The following is a 16,494-nucleotide window of genomic DNA, read 5'->3' on the forward strand; positions in this document are numbered from 1 at the left end:
GCAGTAGATGCGATGCAAGCAATGCGAATACAACACCCGGGATCTACGCCCTTCCACCCACCACACTCTCGTCTACCCGGCCCTCCTCCTCATCTCCTCCCTCCCGCCCGCCAACCACGCCCCAGTTCCAACCGCACACAGCGCCATCCCGCTCGTCATCCAGAATGCAGGGGTGTAGCGCGCTTTGCCGACGAGGACGGCGCGGGAGTCGTAGATTGTCCCGAAGAGGAGGTTGGTAGATTGGCCTGTTCCTCACTCTTCCGTCAGCTCAGCAAAGTAGGTTAGGGGGAGAAAGTGACCGCACCGAACACAGCAGGAGCAAGCGCCAATACTCCATTCGTCTGACTCCAACTCTTGATTCCGAACCTCTCCAACCCAATGATACCGCTCAACCCGAACAAACATCCATGCGCGAGGCCCGTCAATGCAGTCGGAATCCACAGCGCTCTAGGGCTGGAGACCGCTAGTGCGGCGAGTTGCGAGGAAAGGAGGAGTGAGGCGGTCAGGGGAAGCCAGAAGACTCGGGGAAGGGGGAGCAGACGGTGGTGGAGGAGATAGTCGGAGCCGAAGCCGGAGAAAAGGCGGCCGAGGCAGTTGAAGATGGAGAGAAGGGAGACGAGGCGGGATTGGAGGATGGCGGAATTGGGCACTGAGGGGGAGGAGGGGGAAAGGGCGCGGACGACGGTCCCGAGGTTGTTGATGTCTGCGCAACGTCGAGCGTTAGCGTACCTCGATACGCTAGTGACAGACTGCGACGCACAGCAAAGCCCGACGCCGGCACACAGCCCATTGAAGAGGAAGATCAAGTAAAAGTCCAGCTCGCGCAGCAACGCCAACCCGGTGATGTTGCGATCCGGGACGACCGACGACGTCGACTTTGACGATTGAGAGCGGAGAAGCGGGGTGCGCTCCGGGGAAGCGCGAGCGGAAGGCAAAGAACCAGGTCGCTCAGTGTCGATTTCCGCTGCGACGCTCTCCGCATCGACCCCTTCCTCTTCTTCCCCAACAGTCGTCGAAGCGTCCTTGACCGCCTCCGCCTCTCGCAAGACAGGCCTAACGAACGCCAGCCCGACAAGCATACTGACGAGACTTCCAAGTGCGAGGAGGAGGAGGAAGTCGGAGGTTAGGTCGTATTCTTGCGCTCGCTCCTTAAGCGCGAGGATTTCGGAGAGAGACGAGGATGGGCGAGAGGAGGAGGAGCGGTGGCGAGGGTGGAGGAAGAGGGAGGAGAGGGTCGAATCTGCGAGCGTTGAGTGCGTGAGCTCAAGCCCGCTTCACGCAAAGCGCCTGCTGACCGGAAGAGCGATCGAGGGGCGCACAGCAGGTGGCAGGGACACTCACAGAGGAAGGCCGACAATCCAAAGCCGGACAAGACGACCGAGAGAGCTGCCGCTCGTCGCTGTTGTCTCGAGCAAGGCTTAGCGACCGTTCTTCGGCAAACAGCCTCAGACGCCGTCTACGAGGCGCCAGGAGCATGACCCGAGGTGTTTGCCGACGCACCTTTCTGAACGACTTGGCGACGCTGTTTCCTGCCGAACTCAGTCCTGCCGTCGAACCTGCGACACATACATGCGTCAGAACCCACACTCAAGCGGGGACAGCGCATTGGCTGCGAAAGACGACGAGTCGACGCACCCATTCCCGTCAAGAGTTCCGCCGCAACCAGTCCTGGCAGCCCAAAGCGCTCGAACAACCCTCCTTCTGCCGCACCGGCGAGGTAGAAAGCTCGTATGATGAAGTCTGTTTCGCGAGGAAGGTGGTCAGCCGGACTTTCTAGTGCTCTGAGGGAGAGAAGGAGACGAACAGCCCGCGGTGAGGGCAAAGGCGGCAAAAACGAGTGTCGGTTTCGGGCCTCGGCGGTCGACTATCCGTCCGATGAAGGGTGCTGGAGAGCGACACCGTCGCCGGACAAGTGCCGGAGGGTCAGCATCTTGCGCGATTCCCTTCCTCCACCTGGCGAGCAAAGTGAAGACTCACAGGACAGGTAGACGCCCATGTTTCCCGCCGCGCCGACTGCGTTCGTCTGTGTCGATGTCAAAGCGAGCCTGGTAGCCAGCTGAGGTGCATATGCGCTGTGTGAGCGAGGAATGAGGTCAGTCAGCGAGATGTGGTGCCGAGGATGAGGTGAGCGCACGAGAACGAATAGTTGAGGCCGCAGGACAGCGATGCGACGGTCGCAGCAGCTAACACAACGTATCTAGCGTGCGCACCCATCGCACAGCGAGCTCAGCGTCGAGCAAAGTGAACGGGAGGAGGCGAAGTTGATCTCTCGCTCTCCCACGACGGTCGACTCGGCTAGGACTGGCTAGAACAGGGCGTGGATGACTCTGTGCGACGTGATCCGCGTCACCGACCTCGTCCTGCGCACGCCCGCCCTTGCGCCCGACCACTGGCAGCGCCCGCACAAGGACCAACCGCTCGTCTGCTCGCTCGAGATCCACACGCACGTTGACGACGAGGCAGACACCGACAATCTCCTCGCAGACTCGCTCAACTACGGCACAGTCACCAAGCACGTCGAGCGACACGTCCGCGAACTCGCCGTCTCCTCATCAGTTGGCGAGGGTGAACTGTCGGGTATCCCGCTCGAAGTCGTCGCAGAACAGCTCGCAAAGGTTGTCATCTTCAGGGCAAAGGCGCCGAACGTCCGCATCGAACTTCGCCGCCCGCGCGCACTCCTCACCGCCGAATCAATCGGCGTTGTCCTCTCTCGCTCTCGCTCCGACTACTCCATTCCTTCTGCCGACGCTCCCACCGACTCTCTCGACGCCTACACTCTCCTTCCGACCGCTGCCTCCCCCGCGAACGATACCCTCTTCGTCCGCCAACTCCGCCGGCACGTTATTATCGGCCTCAACCCGTGCGAACGCCTCGACGAGCAGGAAGTCATTGTCGATTTCGAGTTTTCAGCTCCCGACGACGGCATGATTGCGAGTAACGGAGCTCGAATGGGCTGGTTGGGCTGGAGAGGGGCGGTCAAGCGGGCTGAGGAGGTGCGTGTCGGGCATCAAGATGCCGTCTCGCGCTCTTCGCGGTCCCGCTAAGAGGGAGGAATTGTAGTCTGATGCGTCGTCTCTCGTCTCACAGCACTTTACGTCGACCAAGCCCCTCACGATCGAATCCATCGTCGTCTCGCTCTCCTCTCTCCTGCTCACTCCGCACACCTCCCCATCGCCCATACCAGCCGCGCCCTCTTCCGCATCTGGACCGTCGCCACAGCTCGATTGGAAGATCCCTCGCACGACCGTCCGCCTCTCGAAACCCGCCGCGCTGATGTTCGCCAAGCACCCTTCGGTCCAAGTGACCCGTTCACGAGCGGACTTTCCCGCACTCTTCTCCACCTCCGCCACACGCGCATACTCGACCACTCCCGCTTCGAGCGGCTCGAAGACCCTGCGTACGGCGTACATTGGACTCGGCACGAACCTCGGACAGCGGGTCAAGAACCTCAACGACGCAGTCTCGACGCTCGACCGCCTTGGCGCCGAGGAGGGCCGGACGCAGGTTGTTGAGACGAGCTGGATGTATGAGAGCGACGCGATGTATCATGAGGAGCAGGAGCGGTTCCTCAACGCGGTTGTCAAGGTGCGTACTTCGGCTCTTGCTTCATATTTCGCAGACCGTCGTGCTCTTGCGGTACTCGTTAGCGTCGACGTAGTTGATGTTGAGACTGACGCGCTGCGGCTATGCAGATTGAGACGACCCTTCCTCCCCTCCGCCTCCTCACCCTCCTGAAACGCGTCGAGTCAACCCTCGGTCGCGACTTTTCGACCTTCCGGAATGGCCCACGCGTGATCGACCTCGACCTCCTCCTCTACGAAGACGTCGTGCTGGACACGCGCGAGACGGGCGAGAAGGACGAGGAGGGACGGTGGCTGAAGGTGCCGCATCAGGGCATTGCGGAGAGGGAGTTCGTGCTGCGACCGCTTGTCGAGTGCGTTCGAGCTTCAGAGGGCCTGCTCTATTTCTCGACGGCGGGAGAGCTGACAATGTTGCAACCTCGAAACAGCCTCGCCCCTTCGCTTGTCCACCCCAGCCTGAAGAAGACGCCTTCCGAGCTCCTCTCCTCACTTACGACCTCGCCGTCTTTCGCCTCGACAGTCCACCGCGTCTTCCCTCTCTCCGCCTCGCTCGTCCACCCCTACTTCCGCCCCACCTCTTCCTTCCTCCCCTACGCCTCCGACACTCGCACACTCGTCATGTCCATCCTCAACCTCACGCCCGACTCGTTCTCCGACGGCGATGCGGCGAGGTCGTCAGACGTCGAAGTCGCACTGAGTGAAGCGAGGAAGCATCTCGAGGAGGGAGCGGATATCGTCGACGTTGGCGGGATGAGCACACGTCCTGGCGCCGCCGACATCGGCTCAGAAGAGGAGATTCGACGAGTCGTGCCATTCGTCAAGGCTCTTCGTGCAGCCGAAGACTCGAAGCGCGCTGTGATCAGCATCGACACTTTCCGTCCCGACGTTGCTCGCGCCGCGCTCGATGCTGGCGCAGACGTCATCAACGACGTCTATGGAGGACGCGAGCCGGGCATGCTCAAAGTCATGGCGGAGAAGGCTTGCCCGGTCGTCCTCATGCACAGTCGAGGCGATCCCTCGACTATGACCCGCCTCACGACCTACGACGGCGGACTCATCGAGGGCGTCCGACGCGAGATGGAGGAGATGGTTGAGAAGGCGCTCGCTGCGGGCGTCAGGAGGTGGAACATCGTCCTCGACCCCGGTTTCGGATTCGCCAAATTCTCGGACCAGAACTTTGCTCTCCTCCGCCACCTTCCCGAACTCTTCGCCTCCTCACCGACGCTACGAGAGTACCCCGTCCTCCTCGGTTTGTCGAGGAAGAGGTTCCTTGCGCCGGAGAAGAAGGACGCGAAGGAGCGCAGGATGGAGACGGCTGCGGCTGTCATGGCGTGCGTCGCGAGCGGATGGTGCGAGGTCGTCCGGGTGCACGAGACAAAGGATTCGAGGGAGGTTGTGCAGGTCGCGGACAAGATCTACAAGAGTCGAATTGGGGAGGCATAGATGGGTTCGGGTCCAGTGAGTCTTCATCTCTTTTCCTCCGTTGCTTCCCGCTTATCTGTCCTCCTCGGCAATCCTTCCACGTTGTCCAGCAGTACTGTCGCAGCCGCATTATCTCGTCGTCGAGCCTCAACGTGCTTGTTGTAATTCTCCAGGCATTCGCCTCCTTCGCCCTTTTGCTCACTCCGGGCACTTCTACATCGTTCGTTCCACCCGCCGGTATCGCTGCTGTGCGGACAAAGCGTCTCGCGACATTCGCAATAGACGCTGACATCGCATCACGTGACCGACCTGCTTACGAAGTCGGATCACCGCCTTTTCGCAATCCGCTCTGTCGAAGCATTTCGCAATGCTGACGCCGCTGACAGACGCTGCGCACGACCTCGCGCAGCTCGCTGCGTCTCTTCTCTCTTTCTCGCACTCCCAGCACTCCCGCAGCCGACGCCTCCTCTCGCCGTCCACCTCCCAAACCTCCGACTCCTCTCGACACGACGTATAACACCATGCCCGCTTCTTCGCTCGTCAAGTCTGTCGCCCTCGCTGGAGCTGGCACACTCGGATCCGTCATCCTTCCTGAGCTCCTCAAGGCCGGCTTCGTGACGACTGTCCTCACCCGCAAAGACTCGAATCGCGACTCGTCCTTCCCGTCGGGCGCCCTCGTCAAGGAGGTCGACTACGCGTCGTCTTCGTCGCTTGTCGATGCCCTCGAGGGTGTCGACGTCGTGATTGCGACCCTCACCGACCGAGACGCCCAAGTCGCCCTCGTCAAAGCGGCCAAGGAGGCTGGCGTCAAGCTCTTCGTTCCGGGCGAGTTCGGCAATCCTACGACGAATATCGAGCAGAGCGAAGTGCACCCGATCATATACGGCAAGAAGCAGATTCAGGACTCGCTCAAAAGCGTCGGTTTGTCCGCTCTCCTCATCTTCAACGGACCGTTCACCGATACAACTTTCAATGCGTGCGTTGCCTTCTCTCGCTCTCGCTTTTATGCCCTTGTGCTGATCTTGTGCTCTCATACAGCTTCCTCGGCTTCGACACGACGACTGGACGAATTCGCCTCGTCGGCAAAGGCGACACCCCGATCAGCTGGACCACTCGTCTTGACGTCGCTCGCTTCCTCGTCCACCACCTCTCTACGCTCACATCCTTCCCATCGCCGTCCGAGCCAGCCATCCTTCGTATCGAGGGCGACCGCAAGACGTACAACCAGATCGTCGACATCTACCGTCGCCTTCACCCAGAGCAGGACGTCCGTGTCGAGTATGTGCCCGTCAAGGAGGCGGAGAAGATCGCCAAGGACGTACAGAGCGACTTCATCAAGAGCTTCATCGAGTTCTTGTTGCTGAGCTGGGAGAAGGGTGCGACGGTTGACCGCGGACACGAGCTCGACAACGCTAGGTGGCCGGAGTGGAAACCGAAGAGCGTTGAGGATGTCCTCAAGGAGCAGGCTTGACTCTAGACGGGAAAGGCGGCTGAAACGACATGTCGTTCAGATTTTTGCCGTGCTTCTCTGCAAGAGGACGAGCGTGCATGCGGTTCGGAACGCAAGCCCCTGTGGTGAGCTATCGTCTGGGAAGTACAAGCAAGGCGCGCGGCGGAGAAAGAAGCAAAGAAGACGGTTATTGCTGAAGTTACGATGCCTACTCGTTTGACTGGATATACTTGACAAACGCAGGGGTGATAAACTCTGTCCGGTACATCCACTCGGCCTCGTCAAAGTCGAACTCATCGTGGGTTGTCTCGCGCCGCTTTTTCAACTCGTCCCTTTCCTCGTCAGTCCTCGGGTCGATGTGGCCGTCCTCCGCCGTGACGACCGGTACCTCGATCGCCTTGCAGATCTCATTTAGATCGTCCGCAAAGAACTTTCCCAGGTTCGCGGGAAGGAACACCGCCTCGAGTTACGCATCTCGGGGCACACTCCAACTCTCGTCCCCGTACGGACGCGGGTTGATGTACAAGTACCGAACCTTGTCGAGGTGCGCGGCTTCGGAGTTGGCCATGCAGAGCGTTGGCGCATTGCTCGTGTACCAGCCAACCGGAGTCATCTCGCCGTGGTGGTCTTCGAACTGGAGGAAGTCGAGTTGGTCGACGAGTTCGGGCTGCGGGTCGGGCAGGTCGACCCAGTCTACGCCGGCCCACAGGTCGAACTCCTGGCGCGCTGCAAGGCGGAAAGAGCGGAAATGTGGGAGGACAGAGGTGGAGAGAAGCGTCGAGAGGCTGGATTCGCTGCGCAGAGTGCGAGGCGTTTGAGCGCGAGAGGTGCTTTGTCGGTGGTCGCGGGGAAGTTCAGGATGCCGCTGACGATGCACAGGTCGTCGAGTCCTGCAGGAAGCTACTCGTCAGCCGACTCTGTGGCCAACAAGCCGAAGGAGAGCGCTCACGGCGCAGCGGACTCTCCGCTGAGAGGTTGATGTCGACTGTCGACACGCCAAACTCACTCGTGCGTTTGTCGCCAAGGAAGCTCTTCACCACTACGATGAGCGTCTTGAGTTTCGGAAGGCGAGCGAGTATCGCAAAGTCGTCGTGGACGGGCGAGAGATACGCCGCACCGGGAATCCTCGGTGGCTTGATCGTCGCCTTGAGATTCTTGACGGCGCCGGTCAAGTACGTAGGAGCGCCCTCGACGAGTTCTCGGTCCTTGGGCAACTCGATCTGAGCGACTCCCACGACTGCGCCTGCGCGTTCCGCCCGATCTGCTTGTTCACTCTGGACAGCCGCAGGAGCTCGCGCCTTCGACTTGGCGGCCCACGACAGTCTGTATCGCACCCTGCGCCTTCATCGACCGTCGAGCCCTCTTGCGTCTCGTCCACGCTCGCCGCAGCGTCAACGATGCGCAGGACGAGTTCCCGCTGGGAGCCTGTCGAGCGACAACTTGCTGGTGGCGGGTGCAGCAGTCGCTGCGCTGCCGTAGTTGGCCGACATCGCGAGGTCGGATGGTCCAGGAGGAGAGGGAAAAGAGAGGCAGTCGCAGGCAACGGGGCGCGGTGAGGCTTGGCCGGGGTGGCGAGAGAAGCTTCAGCGTCGAGCAACGTGCGTCTTCAGCCAGCAGGACGAGCGTGAGCGTGGTGTCCTTGACAGACCGACAGAAACTCTCCTCGTCATCTCTCGAGCTTCCACACCTCGCCCACCTTGCTCAGACTGCCGCTAGAACGCTCGTACCAGCTCTCACGACCATGGCGATGTCGCTTCCTCTCAAACTTGCGCTCCAGATCGTCGATATCGCTCGCTTCCGCCGACTTGATGAGAGTGCCATCGAACACATGCGGTGGCTCACATGGATCGGCCTGGCGTGCAAGGCGTTCTACGGAGTCGTCGAGCGGACGTTGAGGACGACCATGTTTGCCACGCTCTCGACCAACCTCGACAAGAGCTTCGTCGAACGCACCTTGGCGGCAGCGCGCGCGGGCAGGCCTTTCGAGACGTTGTTTTTGCGGACCAAGGATGACGCCCTGGTGAGCTGGACTATCGAGGAGACGCACGGGTGAGATGCGCCGCAAGCTGGTGCTGTTGCCGGGGGCATCACGTCCAGGCGTCCTTTACCCTCGCACGCTCAGCAGCGAACATTGTCCCGGTGCGTGGCCGTCTTCGACGATTGATGTCAGCTGACTTGATCTACTCACAGCTCTCGCATATCTCGTCGCTTCCGGCAGCAGGATGTCAGGTCGGGCGAGGTACCCTTATCTCGCCTTACATGAACTCGCCGTTGATCTCGACGCTGGAGACTTGGTGCAGCAGCTAGTTTCGCCCTTGGTCACCCCCAATCTTCGGGTTCTGGCAATTTGGGAACGCCCGTCCTCCTCTATGCCTGCGGAAGACCTTTTCGATGATGACCTCCTTACCCGACTCGACTTCGTCCAGATCACCTTTCGCCCCTTCCACTCTGAACCAACGAGTCGACTCTGCAGCAATCAGCACTCAACACCGGTCCTCCTCTGCCCCGACCGTGCCGCCGTCAGCGGAATCGTTCCCGAAAGCTTCTGCCAATCCTACCTCCAGCTTCACTCCATCCGCGGCACCGACGAGCACTCGATGATATGTGTGCTTTACCTTACCGTCTGCATCCGGCAGGGTGCAGCAAAGAAGGCGCTGTTTCTCCCTCAAGAGCTTCATCCGTCGGTGGCGATACCGAGTTCAACTCTACTCAGTCGCGCCCGCGATGACTTGCTCGATGCCATCGACGACGCAGAAGTCGAGTACGTCGGCTGGTACCACGCCGACGAGGAGACAGACGCCTCGCCTTCGGAACCGTTCCGCCGCTACCTCGACAGGAAGAGACTTGAGGGACGCATGCGAGGCGGCGATGGACTCGGAACGGTACAGTACGATACGAGCAACGTGTAAAGCTCGCTTGAACGCTTGAGAACGAACGCTGCGGGCGACGAGAACGCAAGCCAGTTGTCCCCCTCGTCCTGCTTGACCTTCGCAAGTCGACGAAAGCCTTGCGAGCGCGCCAGTAGCTGGTTCCGAGGACTGCAAGCGACGCTACCGCCCTCTTAAACTCTCTTACATTCGCCTGATCGCTCGCCGGACTTGCCGACGCTCGACGAGGCCCTACCGTCCTCCCTTATCCTCCTCCCGCTCACATCGCTCGCTCTCACGCGCTCAGATTGCCCGCTAAGCCATGCTAGCCACTCTTCCGCTCGAACTCGTCCTCGACATCGTCCGCGTCTACATCCAGCGCGACTTCTTCGACGAGGACTGGTCGCCTTATCACCATCGCATCGCACCGCTCTGCCTCGTCTGCAAGGACTTCAACGACGTCGTGCAGCCCGTTCTATGGTCCATTTGCGTCTCACCGGCTACGATCAACTCGAGAAACTTGCCGCGCCTAAGACCGGCGCCTCGCACCTCTTCCAGCACGTCGAGGAGTTTGCGGGACTCGGTCCTCCCCATCGCGCCAGTCTTCACGCCGGCCAGCAAGTCGTGTACCTCCTTAAGGAAGAAATACAGAACGTGCGAAGCGTCGCCTTGCGCAGTTTTGGCGGAAATGTCCTGGCCTTTAACGGGCTGGGTCCTGCAAGGGTGCGTCCTCCGTTGAAACCAACTTCGCCCCGGCCTGCTTTGCTAATTGATCTGAAACTACGCAGCCCTGACCTTCCTCGCTCTCGAGAACTTCGTCTTACGCAACGTGCCGGTTTCCCTTGTTCTTCCGAATGTTCAGGAGCTTTCGCTTGTCCGCGTGGGTACTCCACGCTACATCGTTGAGAGGCTCCTTGACAAAATCTGCACGCCAAGTCTTCAGCGCCTCTACCTCGCAAGTCTCTCGGAAACCGAGGAGCCCGAAGACTTATTCGCCGAGTCCTTCCTTCCGATCCAGCATCTCGACCTGCGCCGCGTCAAGGCTGTCCAGCTCAAGCCGCAGAGTGTTGAGATACTTCCCTCGGCGTTGTACTACCAGACCGGCCCGTTCAGCGAAGAGACGGAGATCCTCCTCTCGTGGACCGTTCAGGCTCGCGAGCAACTGTGGGGATCCTTCGCACTTCCTCGCTACTTCCAGCTCCACATCCCGTCCTGGATGATTGAAGCGCCGACCTCACAATTCGCCAAGTCGATTCACCGCGTCCTCGACGTCGTTTGGGGCGAAGAGTTCGAGGTCATCTTCCTTCCGTCAAGCGTACGCAACCGCGCAAACGTCCCGACCTGGATCCAGCGAGGCCTGCGCACTCTCTTCGACGAGTGCATCGACGCCGACATCTTGATTTACTTCTACGACGACACCTCGGAGGAGTCGTCCTTGCGCATGTCGGACGCCTTCCTCCGCTTCGTCAACAACCCGTCGATGCCGGACGAGAACCCCCTCATGGTCGAAACTCGCCGGTCGGGGGCGGGCAAGGGAACGACACCCAAGACAGACGAAGAGACGCTTTGGACTTTCGCCAAGAGCTTCGGAGAGATTGGAGATTCAGACGATGAGGACGACTTGGGCAACGACTTCTATTCAGATGACGAGGCCGAGGACGACGAGAACGACGAGTGGGCAACGGAGGAAGAGGATGTTGCGGTGTCGGAGTGAGCAGAGGATGAGGAGCAACGCTTGGCGAATCGGAAGGGGGCATCGTAGTGAACTAGCGCACTGCAACGCGGCAGGTCGTGCATGCCACAAATCGGTGCAGATATGCACCCGGCACATGACGGTAGCGCAGGCGAGAGACTTGCTCTTGGAGAGAATGCGAAATGCAAAGATGCGAAAGTCTACTCCTCATCGCCGTCCTCCTCCCCTCCGCCTTGCCGACTCTGCACGAACGCGACAGCACGCTCCTTGACCGCCTCAACACCGTCCTCGTCACCGAAGTCCTTCTCGAACGACAGCCACTTCTTGAACACCGACTTGCCCTTCTCTGCCAGTCAACAAGCAACGAAGCGGTCAGCGAGGCGGTCCGCAAAGTTGCCGAAAGAACGAACGCACTGCTGGAAAGGCGCTGCGCCAAGATGCGGTCGAAGAGCGCCCGAACGCCGACGACGTTCCGCTGCTTGATCTCCATGTCGACGTAGACGAACCACAGGTCGAGTCGCTTGGGGTACGAGTCGACGATGCCCTCAAAGATTGTTCGCCCTCGCTCGGCGTCGCCCATCTTGAACTCGAGCTGCGCAAACTTGGTGATCGTCTTGACGTCTGCAGAACGAGCGTGTGAGCGGCGTACTCGACTTTGACTGAGGAGCGGGCGCACGCTTGCGCTTCTCGAGACTCTTCAGACTCCGAGGAAGCAGTTCTCGCGCCTCGGCTGGTCGGCCGTGCGTGAGGTAAAACTGCGCGAACAGCGTCCAGACCTTCGAGCTGTGCGAGAACTTCTTGACCGTCTTCTTGAAGAGCTCTTCCTCCGCCTGCAAAGAGTAAGACGTCAGCTCAAGTCCGAGAAGGGCAAGCAGCGCTCGGACGCACCTCGTACTTGCCGGTCCGCTCGTAGATGTCGATCATGCGAAGGTGGACGGTCTTGGCGTCGTTTCGCTGCGCCGCCTCCTTGAACAGCGTTTCGAGCGTCGTCTCGTCGCCGTACGAGTTCTCCAAGTTTAGCAACGCGACCCAGACGTTCAGCTTCTCGCCCTCCTCGCGGAAGTTGATCGTCCTGAGCGCCCGCTGGCCAATCTCGCGCGCCTTGTCGAGCTGCGAGAGGCCGACGAAGAAGGCGATGTACTGGATCCAGAGGTACGACGAGTTGGGCGAGCCGAGCAGGAGACGCTCAAAGTCGGCGACTGAGGTAGGCGCCTGGGTGTCGAGGTCGCCTGTTCGGTCGTCGAGGGCGGTCAGGCCGTTCGCAGGCTTCTTGCCGGCAGCAGTCGCGGACGGCTTCGGCGCCTCCTCCTCATCCTCCTCCTCATCGCTCTCCTTGTCGGCCGCGTCCATTGCCGCATCCTCGTCGTCGTCGCCCCACGAGAAGCCCGCCTTGACAGCAAGCGCAGGAGCAGCCTTTGTTGCGGGAAGCTTGCTTGTGGAAGCGACCGGCGCCTGCGAAGATGGGAGAACCGAGTCAGGAATGCAAGGGCGGATGCTACCGACGCCCGCGCGAACGTACCTCCGCCTCGCTCATCTCCTCGTCGTCATCCTCCTCGTCAGAACCGCCTGCCTGCGCCTGCGCGAGCATGGCCTGGAGATCCACGCTCTCGCCCTCACTATCGCCATCCGCAATTTCCTCTTCGTCCTCATCCTCGTCGTCCTCGCCTGCACTGACCATCTCTTCCTCGTCATCGAGCTCCTCCCCGACCATCTTGTCGTCCTCGTCCTCGTCCTCCGATGCCTCGCCCTCGGGGAAGAGCGACTTCTTCAGCCCGAGCGAGAGCTTCTTCTTCTCGAGGTCGACGCTCAATACCACAGCCTTGACCTTCTGCCCCTCGCGCACGATCTCCTTCCACGACCGCTTCTCGTCGTCGACGATCTTGCTCTTGTGGCAGAGACCTTCGACGCCCGACTCGTCGAGACGGATGAAGACGCCGTAGTCCTGAATGCGCTTGATCGTACCGCGGACGACTTGGCCCTTCGAGAGGTTGGCGTCGACGAGAGAGATGGAAGTGGGAGCGGAAGCGTCCTTCTTGACGACAGCGGAGGAGCGGAACGACATCTCTATCTGCGACGAGACCTTGTCGACACTGCGGGTGAGTGCCAGTCAGTCGAGCACTCGAGCGAAGAAGCGGATGGAGGAAGGACGCACGAAAGGATCTTGCCCTCGACAAGCTGCCCAACCTTGAACCTCGGCTTCCACTCCTTGACATACTCATCAAACAGCTCCTTGATCAACACGCGCGCCGTGATGTCCCTCCCAAGCTCGACAAAGACACCGGCATTCGCGACGTTCTTGACGAACCCGCGAACCTTCGAACCGGGCTTGAGCTCGTCGACGGAGGTGATGGGTGCGTCGGCGGGAGGCGAGGCGAGAGGCTTGTCTTGCGCGCTGAGGACGCGCGAGGCGCGAAGCGAGAGGTCGAGTCGTCGCTGCTCGTCGTCCTTGGCGAGAACGACGGCCTGGACGTTCGTACCGACGGGGAAGAGCGCCTCACCCTTCTCGTTGACGAGGCTGTAGTCGTCCGAGAGCTCGGTGAGGGCGACGCGGCCGCGAAGAGAGGCGTTGCGGGAGCCAGCGAGCTGGACGAGTACGACGCCAGACGAGAGGCGGGAAGTGACGCGGCCGGGGTAGAGCGCGCCAACCTCGAGGCGGTCGAACGTGAGCTGCGGCTGCGATGTCGAGGCAGCAGACGAGGAGGCGGCGGCGGCAGCGGCAGCCGACTTGGACGGGACGAGACCAACGATGACGAAGCCCTTGTCAACGTTCTTCGACACGACGACGAGGTCCTCGAGCTTCTGGCCCTTCGCGAGGTCGCTCTTGAGCGTCTCGACCGAGACGCCGCGGTGGCGAGCCAGAGTCGGGTAGGCGAGGAGCGCCTTGATGCCGCCTTCGGCGAGCGAGAGGACGAGGTTGGTCTCGTGAAGGGCGGAGATGGTGCCGGTCGTGAGGGTGCCAACATCGATCGACTCAATGGCTGAGGAAGACGACGTCGAAGCGGCAGGCGCAGAGGCCTGACGCGCCGAAGCAACGATCCGACCGCTCGCCTGGTCGACCGAGAGAATCCTCACCGTGACGACCTTTCCAAGCGGGAACATCCTGCCGAGGTCCGCAACGTCCGTGAACGCCTCTGCAGCCTCCGCAGCAGGGATGAGCGCGCGGACGCCGCCGAAGAAGTCGACGAGGACGCTCTTGTCGAGGACTTTGGTGACGGTCGCGTCGGTGACGAGGCCGGGCTTGGCTTCCGCGAGGGTGGTGACGAGCGGGTGAGGGGTTTGGAGGAGCTGCTTCTTGAGCGTGAGGACGACGCGGTTCTTCTCCGGGTCGACTGAGAAGATCTGCCGAGGCGCTGCTGTGTCAGCTCAGCTGGGGGTTGATATGAGGGAAGGCGACGCACCCTCGCCTTGACCGCCTGGCCAGGCTTGAACTTCTTCTCCGGGTGCTTGAGCCTGATGTCCGCATAATGCAACGGCCAGACAACCCCATCGACGCTCCCACCAATACTGACGAACAGCGCATTGTCCCTCAGGACCTTGACGGTACCCTTGACTTCCTCGCCTACTCGGACGTCTTGGACGCGGAGGAAGGACTGCGAGAGGATGGAGGGCTGGAGGGAGAGCTGAACGAGGGAATCGAGAGGAGAGAGGGAGATGACCCGGGCGGAGTGGACGGTACCGATTTGCCAGGGGCCGGCTTTGGGAATTGTCGAGAGGTGGTCGTCGGTGATGCGGGAAATCTGCGCGAGCGAAGCGCATGTGAGCGGAGGACGATACTCGACGAACGGGAAACTGCACGCACGTGAACGAACGCCGGGACAGGCTCGTCGCCGACGATCTCGCACGTCAATCCCCACTCGTCATCGACCGCCACAATCTTCGCCTGACACTTCCTCCCGACGACCCACTCGTTCTGCAACCCCTTCAACCGGGACTCATCAAGCCTAACGACCTCGTCGCGCATCGACAACGCAAACTTCTTCGGCGTCTGGCTGATCGAATCCCACAAGATCCGTCCCTTGACTTTCTGGCCCTCCTTGTAGTGCTGGGCGATGTCCTCGCCCGCAGAGACGGGGAGGTGGAAGCGGTCGATCGTGCCGTCGTAGTAGCCGTGGAACTTGACGTTCAGGCCTTGGGGCATGACGGCTGTGACGAGTGCGGGGACGAGTTGGAGGGGAAGGAGGGAGGTGATGCTCGAGACCGAGTCGAGGGTCGTGGAGGCGATGTCGGCCCATTCGACCGCGACCGAGACAGTGCGCTCGTTCGAGTGAATCTTGGTCAGGCGGCAAACGACAATCTGTCCGACGTGCAAACCCTTCGGCACGAGTTTCTTCGCGTCGGCAAAGGGAAGGAACGCCGAGAGCGGCGGAAGGCCGAACGATAGGGTGTACCCCTTCTCCTCGACATCGTGCACCGCAGCCGGGAGGACAAACCCGCGCTTCAAGTCGCCCTTGGCGATTCCCTCGTTGACCTTCTCCGGTTCGACCGAGAGCTCGACGCGCCGAGATGAACGGACCGTCTCGTCCCCTTCGCGGCCGGCGAGTTTGAGTTTCGTAGGGTCGGATACGGCGGGGGGGGGGGGGGGGGCGATGAGGTACTGGCCAGTATGGAAGAGCGCAGGCAAACCTGGCAGTCCCTTGTCCGCCGCAACTTCGTCCTCCTCGTCGCTCTCCTCCTCTTCCTCCTCCTCGTCCGAGTCTTCCTCGCCGGCCTTCTCCAGTCGCGCGGTAAACTCGGAAGAGATGTTGGTGATGGGAATATGGCCGAGGAGCTGGTTCGGGAGCGAGACAATCACTTCGAGCGGGCGGACTTGGACAACCTGGCACAAGACCTTGGTTCCGGGGATCAGGCGCTGCGAACCAACACCATCAGCATTGACCTCACACACGCAGCGTTGAAGGGGCGCTACGCACCTTGTAGTTGAGGTGCTCGACGCGGAACGCATCCTTCGGGATCTGGTTTTTCGCCTTGACCTCGCCCTTGAGCGCGCGCTCGAGTTTCCGCCGCTTCGCCTTGCCCTTGTCCTTGATCACCTCGGTCTCCTTCTGTCGTTCACGGTCCTGCGCGAGGGCAAACACGCAAATCAGCATTCCCGCCTCTTGTGAAGCGTGCTGAAGCTGAACGCAGAAGAGGACGACTCGCGCACCTCGTCACTCCCGTCGCCCATAGCTTCTGCCTCGCCCTCGAGCTGCGCCTCCCTGACCTCGCGCTGCGTCAACCCCGTCCCTCCTCCTCGCGGGAAATCAATCTCGTCCGGCTGGTTCAACAACGACAGCGAGCTCTGCGTGACGACCGCCTTCTCCGGCTCGTCCTCGCGCTCTTCCCTCGTGCGCTTCTTCCCTCCCGCCGGTGCAGGCTTCGACGACTGAGTTGTTGAGGCTGTGCGTCGAGGAGGTTGAGAGGCAGAGGGCGCCTTGAACGGCTTCGAGGCTGCGCGCGGGCCGTGGGCCTGCGTCGTGCGTGTCTTGCCTGCCATTCTAGCAC

The 16,494-nt window shown here is 61.1% G+C and overlaps 7 protein-coding genes across 7 annotated transcripts; 4 read left to right on the forward strand and 3 right to left on the reverse strand.

Moving 5' to 3' along the window:
- Positions 1 to 72: 72 nt before the first annotated feature.
- RHTO_00941 (MFS transporter) lies at positions 73 to 1,996 on the reverse strand (the record flags this gene model as incomplete). Its single annotated transcript, XM_016414625.1, has 8 exons — positions 73 to 245; positions 305 to 703; positions 761 to 1,240; positions 1,342 to 1,399; positions 1,501 to 1,556; positions 1,636 to 1,740; positions 1,805 to 1,885; positions 1,978 to 1,996. The coding sequence occupies 8 exons, from the start codon at positions 1,994 to 1,996 to the stop codon at positions 73 to 75; spliced, it is 1,371 nt and encodes a 456-aa protein (XP_016273306.1).
- Positions 1,997 to 2,321: 325 nt separating this feature from the next.
- Positions 2,322 to 5,024, forward strand: RHTO_00942 (folic acid synthesis protein; the record flags this gene model as incomplete). Its single annotated transcript, XM_016414626.1, has 4 exons — positions 2,322 to 2,993; positions 3,088 to 3,585; positions 3,693 to 3,934; positions 4,010 to 5,024. 4 exons carry the CDS (start codon positions 2,322 to 2,324, stop codon positions 5,022 to 5,024), a joined length of 2,427 nt encoding a protein of 808 aa, XP_016273307.1.
- A 500-nt stretch (positions 5,025 to 5,524) lies between these two features.
- On the forward strand, positions 5,525 to 6,474 carry RHTO_00943 (NmrA-like domain containing protein; the record flags this gene model as incomplete). Its single annotated transcript, XM_016414627.1, has 2 exons — positions 5,525 to 5,979; positions 6,042 to 6,474. 2 exons carry the CDS (start codon positions 5,525 to 5,527, stop codon positions 6,472 to 6,474), a joined length of 888 nt encoding a protein of 295 aa, XP_016273308.1.
- A 187-nt stretch (positions 6,475 to 6,661) lies between these two features.
- RHTO_00944 (uncharacterized protein) lies at positions 6,662 to 7,800 on the reverse strand (the record flags this gene model as incomplete). The annotated part of the gene is made up of 5 exons (XM_016414628.1): positions 6,662 to 6,913; positions 6,989 to 7,247; positions 7,331 to 7,343; positions 7,403 to 7,696; positions 7,788 to 7,800. 5 exons carry the CDS (start codon positions 7,798 to 7,800, stop codon positions 6,662 to 6,664), a joined length of 831 nt encoding a protein of 276 aa, XP_016273309.1.
- A 394-nt stretch (positions 7,801 to 8,194) lies between these two features.
- Positions 8,195 to 9,362, forward strand: RHTO_00945 (uncharacterized protein; the record flags this gene model as incomplete). Its single annotated transcript, XM_016414629.1, has 3 exons — positions 8,195 to 8,502; positions 8,576 to 8,592; positions 8,644 to 9,362. The coding sequence occupies 3 exons, from the start codon at positions 8,195 to 8,197 to the stop codon at positions 9,360 to 9,362; spliced, it is 1,044 nt and encodes a 347-aa protein (XP_016273310.1).
- A 280-nt stretch (positions 9,363 to 9,642) lies between these two features.
- On the forward strand, positions 9,643 to 11,034 carry RHTO_00946 (uncharacterized protein; the record flags this gene model as incomplete). The annotated part of the gene is made up of 2 exons (XM_016414630.1): positions 9,643 to 9,946; positions 10,109 to 11,034. 2 exons carry the CDS (start codon positions 9,643 to 9,645, stop codon positions 11,032 to 11,034), a joined length of 1,230 nt encoding a protein of 409 aa, XP_016273311.1.
- A 179-nt stretch (positions 11,035 to 11,213) lies between these two features.
- On the reverse strand, positions 11,214 to 16,486 carry RHTO_00947 (U3 snoRNP-associated protein Rrp5; the record flags this gene model as incomplete). The annotated part of the gene is made up of 10 exons (XM_016414631.1): positions 11,214 to 11,359; positions 11,428 to 11,634; positions 11,690 to 11,843; positions 11,902 to 12,465; positions 12,533 to 13,103; positions 13,166 to 14,352; positions 14,412 to 14,750; positions 14,813 to 15,862; positions 15,924 to 16,070; positions 16,157 to 16,486. 10 exons carry the CDS (start codon positions 16,484 to 16,486, stop codon positions 11,214 to 11,216), a joined length of 4,695 nt encoding a protein of 1,564 aa, XP_016273312.1.
- Positions 16,487 to 16,494: the final 8 nt, after the last annotated feature.

The sequence above is a fragment of the Rhodotorula toruloides genome (assembly GCF_000320785.1).
Source record: "Rhodotorula toruloides NP11 unplaced genomic scaffold Scaffold11, whole genome shotgun sequence".
In the NCBI taxonomy this organism is placed as follows: Eukaryota; Fungi; Basidiomycota; class Microbotryomycetes; order Sporidiobolales; family Sporidiobolaceae; genus Rhodotorula; species Rhodotorula toruloides.